Raw genomic sequence first — 21,966 nt, forward strand, 5'->3', positions numbered from 1 at the left:
GTGTAGATAAAAATTTTTCACGAGTAAAGGATAATCTTGCTAGCAATAAAAACACGTCGTTCAGATCAAACTCCGATCTTAAGGTATGATACAAAAAAAAACACTCACGAATGCAACTAATTTATTTCTTTTGTTTACGATGCATTCCAATTTCATCTTATAAAACAAGATTCCATTAATGAAATCACGAAAACAATTAAAACATTGTCGAACAATCGTCTATTCAATTATTCGTCAATGTTTAATAATAATAATAATAATAATAATAATAACGAAAAATATTTCTGAAGAAAATTATATAAACATTTGGCGGTAGGTGAAAATGAGAAGAAAAAATTTGCTTGAAAAGAGAAGGAAGGTGGTTGTATGGGTAAGGAAGGTTGGTTTAAGGGTAGTAAAAAGAAAAGGAATTGTTTTAAGCAGTTCTCTCACGAGAAGTCTAGAAATATTTTTCAACGTGGGGATGGGGGGCTTGGAGAACGAGAAAAAAAAGGAAAAAGAGAAGAAAAAAAATAATATGACAGTAGTGCGAGTCCGTGTTTGCGTCGGCATACATTATACACGAAAAAAGAAAAAAAGGGTAAATATGATTTTGTACTTTACTTATTCTAAGTAAAACGTAAGATACAGTAATAAGTACGGTCAAAGAAAAATGATTTCCCTCCTTTTGTATTCCTTAACAGAGAACTTATTAATTTCTTTATACATCGTTTCTTTTATTTAACGATTTATTTTTCTAAACGAAACAATACGAAAGAGAGAGATATGAAAATGAAAAAAAGAAATCAAATAAAAAATCGTACGTATATAAATTTGCATATCGTTCGAAGAAATTATTTTTCTATATAAATATTATATATTATTATTATTTAAATAAATTTCTCTTTGCTCCCTCCCCCTTTTTTTTTGCTCATTTGTCGAGACAAATAAATGATTTTTCGCGAAGTTGTTGCAATCGAAGGTTTTGGAAATAAAAATAAAAAAAATAGGGAAAAAGTTTATCGAACTGGGGGGGAGTGGAGGGGAGTTTATAATAAAAGGAGACAGAATGACTTTAGTAGTAAACGTAACCTTTAATGAACGCGGCAGGATGAAGTAGATTATGAAAGTAATTGGAGTAGAATGGCTAGGAGTGATCATTCTCAAACTAGAAAGGTCTCTACGATATTAAGGACGACTCTTCTCTCTTCTACCACCTAGAGGAAAGATCACAATGGCTAAGAAAATTATAGGAGAAGATAGGATCGGGCATAAAACTTCATCGTAAAATAGTACTACTAGAATGAGAATTGAGAATAACAAAGGAAAAGAGAATAAAAAAAAAAAGAAAAAAGAAATAATAGGAAAGAAGGAAAAATTGGCGATCGTATTTTTAAACGGTTTTTACATTCCGTTATTTGAAATATGAATTTTTATTCTGTTTATTAAGGAGAAAAAACAAAATAAGATAGGAAAATTTTAATTCGTACGATAAAGCACCGATCCGAACGGATACCATATAATTATTATTTCATTTAACGAATGCATTTATAAAATATTATATTCGACGCAAATAAAAACAAAATATAAAACAAAAGTAATAAAAATATAGAGTGTTCGATTAAATTACAATTATTATTTTTATTACTTTTGTATAGAAAATAATCAAATTCATTTCTTTTTTTTAAACCCTTTCGCTATTACGAACCACTATAGTGGCTTTCAATAAGATGCCACTGAGGTACTACGGACCATACTATAAGAACAAAAAATTCTTAGAAAATTAATAATAGGTGAACTCGTTTGTTATATTATTTCGTAAAGAATGAAATCAAACAACGAGAGACACGAGATATAAGAATAGATATTATAAGAAAAATTCCAACTTGCTACCCTTCTCTCTCTCTCTCTCTCTCTCTCTTTCTTTTTTTCCATCTCTTACGAGAGAATCAAAATTAATTCGAGCAGAAGAGAAAGAGAATACCGGAAAAGGAAATAATTGTATTCCATGGGAAATAAAGAATGGCATATTACGAACGATCTTTCGTGATTCCTTAGCAAAGTATTCACCAGAAAAATGGTGCTGGTGGTGGTGGTAGTGGTGGTGGTGGTGTAGGAAGAAGGGGATAGGGGATAGAGGAGGGGGAAGTGGGAGGACGGGGGTTTGGTAAAAGAGTAAGAAGAAAAATAATATAAAATAAATACAAAAAGAAGAAGAAAGAAGAAGAAGAGGAGGAAGAAGAAGAAGAAGAGGAAGAAGTGGAGGAGGAAGAGAGGGGAAGAACGAAAAAAAAGAAAAAAGATTATAAAGAAAGAAAAGTACTGTACGGAAAAGAGTGGGTCGTTAATTAAATTCTTCGTAAAGAGAAAGAAAGAGAAAGAGAATAGAAAAAGAGGAGGGGGAAGAGGGCGGGGTGGGGCGGGGCGGGGGAGGGTGGAGGGAGAAAGAGAGGGCGAACTATGGGCACGTGTTCGTGTCTCTCTGGCTAACGTACAATCTTATTATCAAAGAAAAGAGAACGAACTTTCGTGAGGGTACTGTTTGAGAGAAAAATAGTCTGAAAGAGGAAAGGGTGGGGGAAAAAAGAGGAGGAGGAGGAGGAAGGAGGATAAAGGGGTAAAGAAAAAAGGGACAAGACAAAAAAAAACAAAGAAAAAGAAATAGATAGCAGTATGGGAGAGAGAGAGAGAGAGAGAGAGAGAGAGAGGGAGAGCAAGAAATTATGGAGGAATTGCATACGTGCTTTGGTTCTACAATATTGTATAACATAAACAACGAGAAAAGGAACGTAATCGAATTGAACGGAAAATGCGACCCAAAGTAAATTTCGTTCTGTTTCGTGACACAGTCTTCCCCACAGTTTGGTTTGAGAAGTGGGTGTGTACCTTTGAATTTCGATTTACGATTTTACTATACTGCTATAATATATTTTTGTTATATATATATATATATATATGTGTGTGTATATGTATACGAATATTCCCTCGAATTATTATAAATATTAAATCGATATGGAATAATTGAAAATAATTCAACTTATCGTTTTATTAATCAATCGAATATCAAATATCAATACGAATATCAAATCGATGTTTAATTCAATAATTAAACAGATAAATTTGAACGTATAGTTACAACAAAAAAAATGTACGAAGGAGGGAATAGCAAAAAAAATAAAAAAAGGGTAGAATCTCTATCAAATCGTATAACGTTTTTATTCTTTTCTTTTTTTTTTGTAATGTTAAGAGGATGATTAAAAAAGAAATTTTCCAGGCGTGTAAGATGACGAATTGAAAATCGGTAAAGCGAATATTCAAAGCTGGAAGGAAAACGATTGAAACGATTTAAAACGTATAACATATGTAACATAGGGAAAGAGTTAGATTGAAAATAGGATTGATGAGTATAAAGGAGGGAGAAAAAGAAAGAGAAAGAGAGAGAGAGAGGGCTGGAAGAGGAAGGGGGTTGATATAAAGGAGTGAAAAGGATCGAGTGAACCGTCGAAAGTAACAATCACACCAATCTACAAAAGCAACTCTCTCTCTCTCTCTCTCTCTGTCTGTCTGTCTTTCTTCTGCAGTAAAGCATCAGAGAAACGAAACGAAACGAAACGAAACGAAACTAAACTAAACTAAACTAAACGAAATGAAATGAAACAAACGGAATCGACAACCGAGAGGAAAGCCGAATCGGTCGGCTGGCCGGCCAGCTACGGCCGACTACGAGAAACGAAAAAGTCAAAGAAAGAGAAAGAGAGGAAAGAAAAAAAGAAAAAAAAAACATTAGAGAGAAAGAGTAAAAGGCAAGGTTAAATGAAACGCGAATTTCAGGCTTGAAAGATGGAGAAGACTGAAACTGTAGTTGTATGGGGGGTGGTTAGGGGTAGGAGGGTGGGTAGGTGTAGGTTAGGTAAAAGGGATGCTCTCTCACCCTATAAAGGAAGGACGTAACTTATTAGATTTCTATGGCGAGCGTGTATCCTCGCGAACGTGTTTACTTTACCCTTGATAGATATTATCGAAGCGGAGGTAGAGTCCGGAATTATGAAGCAACCTTCAACTAGGGGTGCGGCTTTTCAATATAATATATATATATATATAAAATATATGTGTGTGTGTGTGTGCGTGCGCGCATATATAGTATCATATATACTTGTTTTCTCTATTACTTCCATACTCGTACCCCCTGTTCTATCTCTTCCTTTTTATTTTTGTAATATGAGTCTAGACGTTTTTTCTTTTCATTTTTGTTTTTTTTTTTAGGGGGAATTTTTTCTCGCGCAACATATTAAATCGGATGATGTATTTAAAAAATCAAAAAAAAAAAAAACAAAAAAGCAAAGTATAATATAACGCGGAACATTAAATCGTTTTTATTCCACGGAATAAACCCCTTCTCCACCAATCCACTCACGCATACATGCACGCACACGCAAGGATAAAATAATTATAAAATATAACGATATTCTTGATATAATATATAGAGAAAATGAAACGCGTTGGGTCGATTATTAAATAAATGATTTTAAAACAGTTACATTTCAATCTGCTAATATTACAATTTGAAATGTTCTTTAATAGGAGAATTCGAAGTGAAAAGTAGACGTTAAAAGACACATACATCATACGTATGATATAAAATAATCGTTTTTCGTTACTCCAACTTACTTTTCCTTCCGCTTCCCTTCTCCTCCCTCGACTCCCCCTACTCCCCCTGCGTTCTCTCAATCTCTGGTTCCCTCATTCCCTCATTTCTTGGCCATGTTTCGACCGATCGAATAACTCCGATCCGTCCTGTCAAAACCAGGTACAACATACTCGAGTACACGTTCGGTATCGTCGAGGGAAACTGAACAAGCTTGAAGAGGCAGGGAGGGAGGCAGAGGCAGGGGGAGGGGGAGGGCTGCTGCCATCCTCCTCTCTTATGGACCAGTCGAGCGAATGTTCTTCTATTTCTTTTTCTCTTTCTTTCGATTCCATAAAATATATCGAATGCCTTTGCGTTCCTCCTACGTTTTCCTTTAGTTTTATCCGTTTTTACAGGTTTCTGTGTGTGTACCTTGTTTTTTTTTTTTGGTCTTTTTCTTTTTCGTTCCTATCGTTCTCTTTCGATTCAGCGCAACGAATAACCCGAACTAAACTACGAGATAAATCGTTCTTAAAACTTAACCTGCAGATTTTCTTCGGTTTTTGTTCCACCTTCCCTCCTCCTCCTCCTCCTCCTCCTTCTCCTCCACCGCTCACCTATTTTGTTAGATAAGAAATGGTCCGTAAATTCGATTAGTCGTTTCGTTTATTTTCTTCTCCCTATTTTATTTGATTTCTCTCGTACAACATATTATTGTTATTTATGTTATATTTTCGTAGGAATAATTATAATAGGCGTAAATAAAAATAATAGAGTATCTGTATAGATAGGATAATTGGTTAAAATGATAGGAAGCTTAATTATATTTCAAGATATTTTTTTATAATTTATGTTAATCAGCATCGGGGTAATATATAACGATATACAATTATATTTAATTGTATTGATTCAAATGATAAATATTATTTATTAATATCGTGGTAAAATTGATTAAATAAATATTTCCAATTATTTAGATTAAATGTTGAAAGAGGAAAAAATAAGAAAATAATATCTATATTATAGGAATTTTGTTGAGAGAGAGAGGAAAAGATGATAATAATAATAAATGATAAAAATAATACTTGAAAAGAAACGAGAAACATACGAATTACGTAATTTAAATAACTCAGTAGAGGAAACTGTCTCGTTCTTCAAAACGAATTACGGTTGAATTAGGTTTGCCAAGCGTATTGAATACAAATAATAATTTCGAATTCTTAAGAGTTGAAACGATTTGGTACTCTATAAAATCACGTCGTTCTTCTTCTTCTTCTTCTACTACTTCTTTTTATTCTCGTTAAGTTCTTCTATTAAAAAATCGATATAAGAGAGAGAGAGAGACGAATCGTTGCTTGAAAATAGGAAGAATAAAATTAAAAAGAAAGCGGAAGAATAATAAATAGCCGCCGATTCGCGTTGAGGAGGAGAAAAATTTATTTACTTTCGAAGTAACTGTCCGACAGGTGAAATAAAATGCATCAACTAGCACGCTTTCTTTCTTCCGTTAACGTCTACTTTTCACTTAGACTTTTTTATTCTTTTTCCTTCTTTTTCTTTCTTTTCTTTTTTTTTCTTTTTTAACGTTAATGAGAAACCATTCGAGGTTGGACGACAAGAAGAAATATCGTTGAAATTCGATCGGGACAAATTGGAACTAACAGAACGGAAAAAATTTGTTCAATGGATATGTTATCGTGAAAGAACGAAATTGGAGAATGTTGAGATTCGCATGGTTGCTTGTCAACACGTACCAAAAACCGAATCTTTTTATCCTTATGTATTAATATTTTGGAACACATTAACCAAGCGACCACGTGAAACTTTACATTATCTAATAATATATATAATAATAATAATATATGATACTTTAATGCATTCCGTATATATTGTATATTGCTGTTACAACTACACCTCATACTATTGGAATAAGTTGAACATATACCAAATTCCCATCATATCTGAGTACATTCAAAAGTTTCCTGATACTAAAACAACAATCATAAGACATCGAATTGATTATCAATACAAACCAGTAACTCTTAAAAACAACACGTACTACGTTTTTAAATTTATTTTTTTTTACAAATTATATGTTTCATCGTGTTTATAAATATTTCTCTACGAATTTGAGATTGATCGATTTGTACGAGTTAATTTTTAGAATTAAAAGAAAAAAAAGTAAGGAAAGAAAAAAGAGAAATTAAGAATAACAATTGCAATTAACTATTACAATACTCATCGGGATAATATTTATTTTGTACGTATACTATCTCGTCGAAGAATTGAGATGAAAAATAAAAAAAAAAAGTAAAATAAGGAAATATAATAGTTAAAGTTAGATCGTTGATGCTAGCAAGAAGCCAGTAGTGACGTGAATATTGAATTATCTTCCTTTTGCAAGTTCTCAAGTGCAATTTAGTAACGGTTGAGCCTCGAGTCATTTTGAATATCATTCGAGAAGTCGAGAATTCTTAAAAGTCTTGAAAATATCACGAAAGACTCGATAGCTTTAACGAATTTAAAACTTTTCTTCTACTAGAACTTTGTCTTTTTCTTCCAATAAACTCTCTCTCTCTCTCTCTCTCTTTCTAACGTTTTTTGATACTTCTTTCGTAATAAATAACTCAATGATCGTAACTTACTTTATATTTTATTTTAAAATCGCACAGATTAAATCGTAGAAGAAAAAATCCAATAAATAAATAAATGTATTACAACAAAATTACAAACGCATATGATATTTCTATGTTACACATAAAAAATTTATAAATACAAATAATTAGATCAATCGTGAACCCAAAAAATACATAAACGAAACGAAATATATTTAAAGAACAAAAAATTACGAACGACATTCTCTAAGACAAAAAATAAATTCTTGATCTCGATCTTTTACAAGCTTACCATCCTAGAGTAACGCACACACAACACCAGAGAACATTATCTTTTCATTCGCAGGCGTAAACACCGCAATTACATCTGCGAACGTATCGCTGCGGCATATGGCCGCCGTGGCATGAATTATGCCAAGCAGACAAACGGTTTACCAAGGGGAAACGATAATCGTCGTTCCTGGCGCATTCGCACCTCACCTCACCTCACCTCACCTCACCACACCTCTAACAACGCGTGAAAATTTCACATACTATAGCTAGGAAAATTCCAACCGGTCCACTAGATGATACTGGTCAAACCGGAGAGAAAACCTCTAACAACTACTGTTATGAGTTTTAACTTCACTCTCATTGCCACTTTTTGTTCATATTTTTATCTTAAACAACCCTTCCTTTCATTTTTATTACCCCCTTTCACGACTTTCCTTTCAAAACGATACTCGATCATCTTACGTTTACATTTCTTTATTCTTTTTTCACATTTTGTTTAAATTGAATCATTAAAGGAAAGGGTTGGGGGGATTCTATAATAATGAAATGAAATATTATATTCTTCGAAGTATAGTAAGATGGATGATACTTTGAAATGTTGTTTGTCGTACTATCGTAAAACAGATTCTCGTAAAATAATATGTAGATGTACATTGATTTTTGGTAAAGTCAAGTTTAGGATAAAGTAATTACTATATCTGAGGTAAGAGAGAAACTTAACTCCATCTATGAAGTATATAGTGGGTTCTAACTTTGAAGAGTATAACCAGAATATCTATATATATATATATATGTATGTATGTATGGGTAAGCAAATAGAGGTCGGAATTTTCTTATTCTTCGTAGTAGAAGTTTGCCAGCGTAATTTCGAATGAGTTAGAATAGATCGTAGAAAGTGCATATATCGTGCGTAAAACTTTTTACCAACCATTTCCAGACTACCAGATAGGTGTATAGTATATATATATATATATATTAGTAATGGTAGTAGTAGTAGTGGTAGGTATTATTACCTACATATGATTCGGAAATTCGTATGAATTTCAAAATGTCATGGACTATTTGGAAAAGTTTTCCTTCCTTGAAAGAAGTTTCTACGTTAGCGAAGAGGTTTCTATCGAATCGATGTCGCGTTCTTATCGTCTACTTCAAAACTTTTCTCTTAACTAACGTCAAATTAATCGACTTTTACGATACACACGAATTCACTTTAAATTCAATTCGTTTTACACAACATTTTCTATACACTTTTTTTATGATTTTTCTTTAACGAAATTTCTTTCCTCTTCAATTATTCAAAGAAATCATATAAGTTTACGATGAAAATTATTCATTTTTTATATATTCAAATTATTTATTTATTATTTATTTATTTTATTTTATTCCTCGACAATCTATAAATCTTGATAAAATTCATGAAAAATACAATATAATTCTCATTTAATTAAAAAACCATATAATGACCTAATAGTTTTGATTATTTTAAAATAATACATATGTAACTATTACGATTGTTATATTTTTCTTTTGTTTTTGCAACGATGGTTGGAAAAATACGAGCATCGAAAAATCTTAACAAAGTTGACTTTAGTATTTCAAGATGATACATACCAGACACACAGATTTACCTTTGAAAAAGGTTCTTCCTTCTCGACAACGACATTCATGATATCAGCAAACGAAAGAAAGAAAACGAAAGTAAAAAGAAAGAAAGAAAGAAAGAAAGAAAGAAAGGAAGAAATAAAGAAAGAAATGTAGCATTTACTTTCCTTGATTCGTGCAAAGAACTTTTCTTTGCATTTATTCCTTTCTTACCATTTTCATTCATTCATTCATTCATTCATTCATTCATTCTTTCATTCGTTCATTCACTTTTTTCATACCGAAACCTTTTAGCTCATTTCCCGAGTAAAACTCTTTCCATAATATTTTTTTTCTCAACAACCCCCTTCCACCCACCCCCCACCCACCTAATTTATATTAGTTTCATCGAAACTTTCGTTTAAAGAAATCATTATACGCGAAGTATTATTACTATTATTATTAATATTATTATAATTTGCGGTTAAATTTCTGTATAAAAGCTTAATCAAAATATTACGATAAATTATCTTAATTAAAGTAAACGGTAGAGATAGAGAGGAGCACCGATTATGTTTCTAACATTTTCTATAATCTCTCGTATTCGTTATTCGCGAAACGATAAGTAAGAACCAACCTATTTTCATTCATCGTAATAATAATTGCAATTGTTCCTAGCTTCGTGAAACGTTTCACGGACTTTTGGGATAATTATTCCCACCCTCCTCCTGCTCCCCCTACCACCCCATTGAAATCACTTTTGTAACGATAATAATGATAATTATCGGGCCACGTATTTTGAAGTAAGTGCCAACGCTATATTACGTCATGTTTCAGAATAGACATTGCACGTTTATATATATATACACTCACATACACTCACATACACTCACATACACACACATATATATATATATATGAACACAATATGTGGATTGATATTTGAAATTACGATGATAACAGCATAGCGTTCGTTCAACCGTATTTCGCGAAATGAACGAGAGAAATAAATAAAAATAAAAAAATAAAAAGATGAAAAAAAAGAAATAGAAAAAAAAGGAAATAAAAAAGTAAAAAAGAACGCTCGTAGAAAATAACGCAAACCGATTACTTGTAGTGGGTAAGACCATCGCTCAACTATAACAATCCCGAGATATACTTTATTTAAACAATAATAACCGTAATACATTTTACCACGTACACTGTACGACCAACACACATATATATATATATATTGTATACTAAAATTAACGTCTAAAAACAATTGGTTTTACGATCAAACTCACTTTGTTAAGATTTATTTTCAGAAACGAGAGAGAGAGAGAGATAAGGTATAATAAGTTTGAAAACTTTTTCGATCAAACCTACCACCACCACCACCACCACCACCAGCCCCTATTACCCTAAGTAATTCGAAGAATAATAATTCAAACAATTAATTCATTTTACTCGTACACGATTACGCGACACCGATTCTATTCCAATTAGATTTTGTTTCTTTTTTTTTGTTCTACAAGACTACAATTTGTAGAACGATTACAAGTTTTTATCATATTGAACTGTTTTTTTTTAATTCTTTTTTTCTTTCCATCATTCTCAGCTCACTCTTCCTTATCATCTTTTTCTTCTTCTTTGGTTCGAGTTGATTTTGAAAGGGGAAACTACCCCCTTCTTTTTTCCCCCAGGTTCCTAAGGGGTTTTCTCGTAACCTGACAGCAATTCATCCATTCGTGTCGCGGACGGCGATTAAAGTGTTAAATTAACTGTCTCTACATTTCAAAAGGAGACAGTTATTACTTGCCGCAAGGTGACGCGGTTTACGTAATTGCCGTCTCAACTAACCCCTACGCCACCTCCGCCACCCCATTCCACCCCGCTATCCAACTCGTCCGATCGTTCTACCCTTTAGAGTTGTAGTATCACAAGGGGGATGTTTCTAACTCGAAATATTTGCATCTTCCTCTCTCTCTCTCTTTCTCTCTCTTTTCTTTTCTTTATTCTTTCGTAGGAATGTAAGAAATACTTGAAACAATAAAATCTTAAATATAGTGAATTTAAATTAAATACAATGAAATTAGTTTTGTGTTATAAATAAAATGTATAAATAATAATACGTAAAATGTGTACAACTTTCGATATTTCTTTCATTCGACTTTTATAATCTTTGTATTATTTTTTATTTATAAAATAATTCTCAACGAAGTATATAATAAATTACTAAACAAAGATTATTATAAAGTATTATTAACGAACGTTGAAAATTTCAGTCAAATTTTCTCGCACATGTGTACACAGTTTTAAGGAACATAAGATTTTCGTGATATTTGTTGTTTTCTTCTTGATAAGACGAAAAAAAAAAAAAGAAAAGAAAAGAAAAGAAACGAATAGAAGAACAGTGGCATATAAAGCTTGACGATAGATAAGAGACAGTATTCGAAATCTCATGGCGAAAAGTGGGAAAGGGTGGAAGTTCAGGGAAGAGAAGGACTACTCCGGTGGAAGATTCATAGATCGTCCGATAAAACGCTTTCACGTGCTCGACGAGAAAGGAAGAGAGAAAAAATCCTTGTAAGGAAAAAGCAAAAATCCTTGGGAATAAGAAAAAGAAGAAGAAAGAGGAAGACGAGGAGGAGGAGGAAAAGGAGGAGTCAAACGAACAGGAACAACGCGAACAACGCGAAGATGATTCCGACGAAGACGAAGAAAGATGAGAAAATAGAAGAAGAAAAGGAAAAAGAAGAAACAGAAAAAATAAAAGAAGAAGAAGAAAAAGGGTAAGAGAAGAAGGAGAATGCAGTTGCAGGAGTCTCGTTGCTACTATGCCAGTCCTTATCACTGCTGCGTTCAATGCATAAAGCATAAAGTTCGTATCTCATGCATACATTCATACAAACGTAGAAGATCGCGGCCAAAAAGTAAGGGAGAAAGCAAAAGATAGAAAGAGAAAGAGAAAGAGAAAGTGAGAGAGAGAGAGAGAGAGAGAGAGTCCACAAAAAAGAAATAAAAGAGAAGGAAGAAGATGAAGGAAGGATGATGGTTAAAGGTAGAAAGGTCATAACTTACTCACTCTCTGCCAAGATTTATCCTCCACTCTTCCCCTCATCTTTCCACTCCTCGACTCTCTGGGATCTTCAAAAGACACGAGCGTAAACCCCCACCCTTTAAACTTGATCCCACATCAATGCATATATACCTACGTTTTCTACACATTTATATACACTTATGTAAACATATATACGTAGATGGATGGATGCGTATTAAATGACTGAGATATTTCAAATAGGCTACTAGAAAATAATTCTATTATTAGTGATAGAAACAAATCTGTTCGATTAACGTTACTTTAATATATATAATAATTCAATTATTTTTAATAATTTAATAATAATATAATAATTAAATTATTTTCAATAATTTAATAATAATATAATAATTCAATTATTTTTTTACAAAACTAACGGTAGAGTTTTTTCTAAGCATCATCATTAAGACGCTCAAAATCAAAATATTATAGTATTTCTTTTTCTTGTTTATTTTACATAGAAATTAATAAATAAATAAAAAAAAAACAAATACAATTACAAGTACTTCGTACTTTTACGAATTAACGTAACGATCACCATTCTCTTCAATCTCCAATAATATTCAATCCTAATGATTAGAATAATCCATTTTTATAAATAAATCACCCAGTATAATAATATCCATATAAAAGCGTATTCATTGGTATCACGAAAATCAAGGAAGATCAAGGACACGTATATCACGAAAGGTAGTCGCGAAGCTTGCTTTTGATACGTAACTGCGTAGTTCAATTCGAAACTAACCCTTCAATCCTCATTCCTATTTTCCTCGTAGCCACCCTTTGATACTTTGAACCTTCCCTCTTTCTCTTTCTCTCTCTCTCTCTCCTACCTTACCCCCATTCACCCCCTCGTGATTCTTCTCGTCTAGGTATTACACATACGACTACGAGAACCGCTCAAAATTCCATTTTCCCCATGGGAATACATCCGGCAGTTGGTTGGTTCATTGAAAAATAGCCCACTTACCGCACACCACGGCCTCTTTTTTACCATAAATCAATCTCTCTCTCTCTCTCTCTCTCTCTTTCTATCATCTAACAGGGGATCTATCGGTTCACGTTCGGTTCTATTCCTTATTCTTATTCCTCTTCGTTTCTTCTCTCTGCGTGGCTTCGATTTCATCTCTCCGGGTGGGTGGGTGGTTTGCTTTTTCTATCGTTGCTTTCCAGTTTTCCATTTTTCTCTTATTCTTTTCTACCTTTTTCCTTTCTCTTTTTATCTACCCTACGTATCTATCTATCTATCTATCTATCTATCTACTCTACTCTACTTTACTCTTTTTTTTATCTTCCTCTCTCTCTCTCCCTCTTGGACTCTTATCTTCAACCTTGGAAAAGTCGGAAAATCGAATCGAATGGTAAAGTAGGTGAACGAATCGAATCCTGTCGAAGAGAAAACTCGATCTTTCTGATTTTCACGTCGTCCTTGATTCTTTTTTTTTTCTTTTTTTTATTCGTGATACGGATTTTTTTTAGGGGGCGGAGGGGAGCGCGAAATTTCAACTAGTTTTTTTCTATCATTGAATTATTATTTACGATGATATAGTGAAAACAATATATACTAGTGTTTTATTTTAATTTTTGTCTTCAATAAAATAATACGATTTTATATATAATTGTATTATAGTGTTTCGTTGTTATGTTTCTTTTTAAATAAAAAAAATAATTTTCAATCAATCAATCGCCGTATCATCGTAGACAAATTTTCTCTACTATTCTTAATCATTCGAGACAAAAGAAAAAAAAAAAACAAAAACAAAAGAAAAAGTAAATCATCATCATCATCATAATCATCGTCGAATTCGCGAATAACAAAATCAAAAAAGCGAACTCACTTCTTCAGAAATATTAATGACGATCCTTATCTATTATCGCGAATATTAAATTCGTTTTAACAAAAAAGAAATTTTACGAAGAAGAAGAAGAAGAAGAAGTGTTATCGGGGAACAATAAATAATCTGAAAAGATGGGTAAGATAAACGGGACGAAATGCATTCGTCCTCGTGGCCATCGTTAAATGCTTAATTGCATTTTACGCTTCATTGTTCATGCCCAGCAAGGGTTCGTTAAGATCACCTACAAGAATCTAAGGAAGAGGAGGTGAATTGGTGGTAGAGGGGTAATGGGGGGTTAAGGGGGTTGCTTGAAAATTGATAGTGTGGTGGATATAACTGGCAGGAATAAGAAGAAAACTACGTAGAAGAAGAAGAAGAAGAAGAAGATGAAGATGAAGATGAAGATGATGATGATTCTGATGCTTTGCGATTTCTAACGGCGTCGAAATAACGAGCTACCGGTTTCAACCCCCGAGAATTCATTTTAATCGGTGATAGGATAACTATGGGTGTCATTAATTACTCCGGACGTAGGAGCTTCTTCTTCTCCCTTTAGTTCCCACCCCCCACCCACCCCCTACCCTACCCCTAGTTCAACCAACCCATTTCTTACCCGTTCACATCGACTACTTTTATTTCCACCACTTTTCTTAATTCTTCAATTTTATTATCGTATTATTTTTATTTTTTTTTTATTCTTACTTTTCATTCGTAATAGTACCTCTCGAATTTTATTTTAAGAAGTTCGAGTTGTACGAATAACTCCGCTATTCGAACAGGAGTTCACCTTTTTTTTTTTCTTTTCAATTAAAAATAATATACTTTTGTAGGTTTTCCAATATGAAAAATAAGGGTACTGGAGAAAGGAGTAGGCAGGAGTGTTCTTAATAATTTCAAACGAATCGTTTTAAAAAACCGTGAGATTGTTTAAACTTTCTTAATTAATCAATTGATTTGACTTTGTACAAATTCATTTCTTATTTGGTTCTCTTTTAGTTTTTGGTTTTCTCAACCTACTTATTCTCTGCTTTTTTTATTCTACGATCGAACGAACAATTGTTTTCCAGCGTGGAATGATTACAAATTTTAATGAATATTGTAAAATATTGTAGGATAAGTATTTGATGAGGAAATTGTATTCTTTTTCTTACTTTTCTTAATCCCCGTCAAATGTAATTTCATTCGTTCGCGTTGACTACGACGAAGAAAAATAAGAAAAGAAAAAAAAAAAAAAAAGCTTTTTAAATAGTTCGACGCCTGTATCGTAATCTCATTGTAAATTTGTCGAAACGATCTGTAGGAATCTTTCATTGTACACTCATACCAATTTACTTAGCTACCAGATTCAATGTCCACGGTTGCTTTCCATTGATTCGATTCATTTCGCGAGAGTTATAGAATTAAAAAAATAAAAACAGAAAAAAAAAGAATTCGCGAAAAGTTTGCGATGAATGAAGTTTCAAGTTTTTCGAAGAAGGGAGCGTTGTGTTCAAAGTTACTTTTTACGAATCGTACGAAAAAGATTCTTTCGAATTCTACGAACTAGACAAAATAAATCAAATAAATGTGCAAGATGTATATTGGGAGTGAAAGAAAATTTCCGGTTAATGGGTTGTTCTTCTAAAAAAGGAAAAAAAAAAAGAAAAGAAGAATTAATTAATCAATTAATTAATTAATCGTTAATTTATTGATAAAATAATTGAAAGACAAGAGAGAGAGAGAGAGATATAGGTAAGATTAATTAGATTCATTTATGTTAAAATTATTTAATCGATAATAATAAATATAATTAATTGTAATTCGTATAGGATAACTGTTAGTCAAAGTAATTTCAATTTCTAATATACGCGTGTACGTATTAACGTTCCACAGTCTCATCTATTTTCTCTATTTAATTCTAATTGTATTATAAATAAATCTCATGAAACAGCTAACGAAATTACGAATCGAGGAGTACTATCTCTACCGTCTTATATGAAAAGGGAACGAAAGTTACTCGCACACGCTAATTCTGATGGATGACTAAAGTTTAAACTTCGTTGCAAATACAATGCGGTGTTGGCCTATTTGCTTTAAAATGTGATAAATGTAATATGCGATGGATAAGTGTACATAAATATATATATGTTTCAAATAATCTTACAAAAATATTTGGATTCTCTAATCACGTTGTATAATAATAAACAAATGAAATAATTACTATCATTTTGATCACGATTTAATCATTAATTTATATTATTATTTATATATATTTTTATTTTATATTTTATTATATAAAATTATTTATAATATTATATTTATATATATTTTATTATTTATATATATTTTTAAATTTTTTAATGATTAATTTTATGAATATTAAATAATAATGAATATCTTTCGTTTTTCGTTATTATTTCAATCGTCAAATGTTACAAGTTAAATAATCAAATAATTCTAACAGCGAGAGAACACACAAATTTACCTAAAGTAAATTAAACGAATAAACTAATATTAAATTTAATTATTTTCCAGATAATAATCGACCAACTGTCCCGAAGATTTATCAACAAACTGGTTTATTCTCATGGCAGCACGGAAACTTGCAGCCCTTTTCACCGCGGTTTTACAACTTTGCTTATGTGAGTTGATTTTTATTTATTATAATATATCATTTTGTTATTTAATATTCAATATTACAAATACTATCTCTAACAACACTTTCTCCTATACTTTGGAAATCTTCTCTAAACCTTTGAATGAAATTTGAGTCTTGTCATACGAAAATTATATTATTAAAAAACAAAAACTTTAATTAATTAAATATAATTTATTTATTAGAATCTGGGATTAAATATTCCGTCCCTATAAAACATTTAAAGTCAAAAATAATTCAATAATCAAAGGGTTAAACGTTGGAACAAGTAAAATCTGACAATTTTGATTTATAGTTTGAAAATGAAAAGTGGTCTATGACTTGGATAAGAATATTAAGAAGGGCGGGGGGTGAAAAGGGAAGGGAAGAGAAGGGAAAGGGGGCGAGAAAAAAAGAGAGAAAAATTTGGCAAAGGAAGATAAAAGAAGAAAATAAGAAGAAGAAGAAGAAGCCGCAAATTGAAAGTTCACGTTCGCAATGCGCCACCTTCCGGCACATGACTTTCATGAGAACGCTGCAGATGCGACCATTGAAGAAGCTTTCTTTCTCGACTCCTTTTTCCTCGTAAACGATTTTCCCAGTTTTCTAAAGACAGACCAAAAGACGAGACAATCTACTATCCCTTGAAAAAATAACCAAAAAAAAAAATAATAAAATCTTCCAACAATCGTCACTTTTTATAATACGTTCGCGACAAAAGGTAAAAAACCTTGTAACAAATAATAAATATTATTTTCTTTCTCTCTCTTTCTTTCTTTCGATGCAAAGAATTATTCTTTTTCATTAAATACCGAACGGACGTAGTACTTCAAATAAATAAACTTAAACCTTTTAACGATGTACCCCCCACTCCCTCCAGCCCCACCGTTAAATTCCAATTCGCCCTTTTGACTTCGATCAACAAGCCGAAAATCCAACGATAAATCTCGGCAAATCCGAGATCACACATTTCCCTAATCCCCGATCAGGAAGCAAGTCAAATCTTAAATACAAAAGAAAATGATTTAGAAAAGATTTAAAGAGCCCTTTTATAAAGAGGGAAAAAAGATTTCCGATGAATCATACCTAATTTTGGGTGTACATCAAATGTACATTAACAACAAAAAAAGAAACATAAAAGGATACTAAAAAGTAATGCGAAAGGAGTATAGAAAAAACGCATTGAAATATAATAATAATAATAATAATAATCATATATTATAACAATAAATAAATTATAAATTATTACGTAAACGCAATAAATAATAGAAATATTAAAAGATATATTTTCAATCGAAGAGAAAAAAAACAAATAATTTACGAATTTATATACAGGGTGTGTATTATTTCTTTTTTACGTGTATTTTCTACGAAGAGTATTTCAAGGGGATACATTGTAGTCGATGCAGAGATAATAAAATGAGAAGAAGAAAAAGAAAAAAGAAAAAATAAAATGAAAAAGAGAAAAAGAAATAGGGACGGAGAATGAGGTTGAAGGAAAAGGGTTAGTAAAGATGGAAGAGGAAAAAGAGAAGAAGAAGGTAGAGGTTTGCAGAATCCACTTAAATCCACGGTGATTTACTCGGGCACACGGCCTCCCCCGACCAACTTGGATAGTTCAAGTTCCCACCAGCCCTTTTTCCAACGAACGAATGAACGAATAAACGAACGAACGAACGAACGAAAGTACGAAAGTACGAAAGAACCCCTGGACCAACTAAAAGTGAACGAGTACGAGCTTTTCAGACCGATAGAGAGAAAGAAGCGTTAAAAAGCTATGCCAACCAACGAATATCGGCTAATCGAATTTTAATTCGTTCGAGATATTTGCATCCGATACGTCGAACGAGATATTTTGAAAATATTTTAATAAACGGGGATATTTCAGTCTTCATTTATTTTTATCCTAAATAAAGAAGGGAAGAAAGAGAGAGAGGAAAGAAGTTTTCTTCTCTTCCCTTTCAAATTTTAATAAAAGATAAAAGATCGTGTGTATTTTTATCACGAGAGAAATATCTTTATCGCGAAATTTTTCTTTCGGTTTTATACGATTTGTTATTTATTCTTGTTGGTTTTTTTTATCTTCTTATAATAAAGCATTAGAAAATATCGTTAACGTGAATGTGAAATTATTTTTATTGTTTCTTTTGTTGAAATTATATGAGACTAGGAACCATAGTAAAAATGAAAAGAAAAATCTTTAAGAATTATCATAGTTATTTATAGCAGCGAAATATTTTTTATTCATAAAAATGTCGAAGGACAAAAATTGCGATCATCTTGTTGTCTTCGTTATTATTTTATTTTTTATTTTTTATCGTAGAAAATGTGTAAAATTTATACTTATTGTCATCACGGATCGGTAGCATCAAGAATTTCATCCTTGGAAAGATAGATCTATAGCTAACAAATTTTTCTCGGCTTGGTGGATGAAATCCTTCTTCTTCATGATGGTGGGTAATAAGAAAGAACGAGATGAAAGGGGAGGAAAAAAAGAGAAATAGAGAAAAGTGCAGAAAAAAAAAAATATATATATATATATATGTATAGAGAAAGCTACTAGCATCGAAAGCTCGAAGCTCAACTTTCAGCTGCGGTTCGTTCTTCGTATCAGCGATCGACGATATCTAGTAGCTTTAGTCGCGTCGGTTTTCCTATAAAATTTACGATTCTCTAGGTTAGAGAAATAGTCTCTTTTATATGACGCCGGTTACTGGATATCTCGATGACCGAGGAATACGATTTTCTAGGATTTCCTCTGATACCACTATTATATATAATATATTTATTTATTAATTTATATATAAATCAATAATATAAATATATATCCATTATATATGTATTTATATATATATATATATATATAATTTAATAATAATACTTTAGTAATTAGTATTTTAGTATTTAGTATTATAATTTAATATTTAGTATTAGTAATTTAGTATTTAGTAACATTACATATATACATACATATATATATATAGAAAAAAATATCTATTATAAATAATTAAATACGAAATATTCAACTACGAATAAAAATTCACAAATCAATCCGAATAATTTGACATTTTATATACGATCACTTAAATATTACCGTAAATTCAATTTTTACCTGTATATATATATATTACACATTTGCATATGCAAATATAAATCTATTATACCTATCCGTATTTATTCAATGATCTGTATATATGTTTCTCTTGTATAGAGTAGCTATTTTTCGTTGTTTTTATTTTTCAAATAAATGTATGTGAGCGTCTGATTAAACGCACAAGCCAGTTCGGGTTCGATTTTCATCGAAATATTTTACCATAGGTTTGATAACACAACTGAAATAGGTGGGTGAAAAAAAGAAATTGAGGAAGAGGAGAGAAAGAGAGGGAAGAAGATAAGGATGGAAATATGGTAGACAAGAAGAACGTCGTAGTCAAGCATCCCTCCTCCTCCTCCTCCTCCTCCTCCTCTCGTTCTTCGAGTTCTATTTCAATATCTTCACGACAGATGGTCGATCGTTTCACAGGGTTGCTCGCTCGCGTTCCTTCGATCTATGTCACTCAAGTGTTCGTCACTTCGAGACGTTATCGTCGGTGCTTCTGATTTCCTCTAAAACTCTTCCTTTCTTCCCCCTCCCCCTCCCCCGTACCACCCCACCCGTTTCTTTCTCACTTTTTCACCATTTACCAGGTGCATCCATTTTCAAAGTAACGATGATACTGCTACCCCGTCTCTTTACTCGTTCCAATAAAAATGAGATAACATTGTGCGTGTTTATCTATCTTTATCTATTTCTTTCTATTTCCATTTCTCTTCCTTTTTTTTTTTTTCTATCGCAAATACGTTTTCTTTTATACATAATTTTCTTCGATTTTTTTCATTGGATGTTGAAAGAAGTAACGAGAGGAAAAATAAGTTAACGTTTCTTATCAAATATTCGTATTCATATAAGGATTTCAATAATAATAATAATAATAATAATAATAATAATAATAATAGAGTGATCAGAGAGTATCTCGACATTGTTCTCAATTTCATTTCCAAAAATTGATTAATATTAAAAAAAAGATAAAAATATTATATCGCGACATGAAAATAATTCTTCATTGAAATATAATTCTATCGAGAAATGAACGTTTAATTCGTATATTAAAATATCAAAAGATATTACACTCAAAATATATCCCCCTATTTTAAGGAAAATAAGATTAACACTTAAACGCGAAACACAAAACAAAAGTGTATAGGAAAGGATCGTGGATTTAATTTTCCATTATACGCTCGGATTATTCGTTTTATCACCGGCAAACAACAACAATTTAGTCCAAACCATTTCTGGTTGAACTTTACTCTTGGTGACTAGCAACAAACAATTATTACTCCTTTCTATTTGCGTTCCTTATCACCATCTCTCTCTCTCTTTCTCTCTCTTATTCTTTCTTGATTTGCTCAGGAATATCGTCTATACCGTTTCTACTATTTCATTGTTGAGGTAGATACGAGAGAACAGCTGTAACGGAAAAGAGAACAGCGAGAGACAGTTGAGTGGAACGGGAATGGGGATCTGGGGGTTGGTTTGAGGGGTCGGAAAGAGGGTTGGAAAGAGGATTGGAAGGAGGGTGAAAAGGGACGTGCAATTCCGCGAGGCATACTTTTGCAGTTGGAGCGAATGCTGGAAATAATCGCGACAATCCTCCACTTCAAGGAGAGGCAATAACGATGCCTCGTAGAATCCTACTCGTAAGAGTGTTCGTAGTTTGTTTCTTCGGGGGGTTTTCACCCTGGAACCACCCCCTCCTTATTCTTCTTACCACTACCACCTTGTTTCTTTCGCGTCCTCCTTTTACTTTAGCTCGCGAATAAGGGAAAACGAAGGAAGGAACACGCCACCGAGATATAGGCGAGTGGTGAGGGTATTTCATTCGTAAAAAAAAAAAAGAAAAAAAGAAAAAAAATAACAAAGTAAAAAATAAATAAGGAAAGAAGAAAAGAGTGAGATAAGAAACGAGAGAACCACCCTAGGAATTTCGTGGCGGGTATGTATACCTACGTTTTATAAAACTCCAATTGCGCAGTTTCCGTTCTTCTTTTCTTACGTGGAATTCGACGAATCTTATCTTTAGAGAATGTGAAAATAGAAAAATATTAGAAAGGGGGAGAGAGAGGGATGATAACGGAACGATGATATAAATAGAAATTTTGATTAAATTAAATGGGAGAATGCAAAGAACAATTTATTCTTATCGTTTGAACTGTTAAATAAATATTTGAGATATTTGAATAACCAACCAGTGATTGATTTTAATTAAATAATAAAACAATCTTTTATACGAATTCTATATTATGTATCATCTTTCTTT

The 21,966-nt window shown here is 32.1% G+C and overlaps 2 protein-coding genes across 3 annotated transcripts in view; one reads left to right on the top strand and one right to left on the bottom strand.

The window, feature by feature from the left end:
* Nucleotides 1-21,966, top strand: part of LOC122515243 (lachesin-like) — a 121,876-nt gene that overhangs the window by 87,225 nt on the left and 12,685 nt on the right. For both annotated transcript variants that reach the window (XM_043632519.1, XM_043632518.1), the window contains one exon: nucleotides 16,510-16,616. In XM_043632519.1, the coding sequence (XP_043488454.1) occupies nucleotides 16,562-16,616 (55 nt within the window). In that variant the 5' untranslated portion in view covers nucleotides 16,510-16,561. The remainder of the gene's footprint in view (nucleotides 1-16,509; nucleotides 16,617-21,966) is intronic.
* Nucleotides 1-21,966, bottom strand: part of LOC122515242 (probable ATP-dependent RNA helicase Dbp73D) — a 46,845-nt gene that overhangs the window by 3,971 nt on the left and 20,908 nt on the right. The window lies entirely within an intron of this gene.

Source organism: Polistes fuscatus, unplaced genomic scaffold (genome assembly GCF_010416935.1).
Source record: "Polistes fuscatus isolate 324 unplaced genomic scaffold, CU_Pfus_HIC Scaffold17, whole genome shotgun sequence".
NCBI lineage: Eukaryota > Metazoa > Arthropoda > Insecta > Hymenoptera > Vespidae > Polistes > Polistes fuscatus.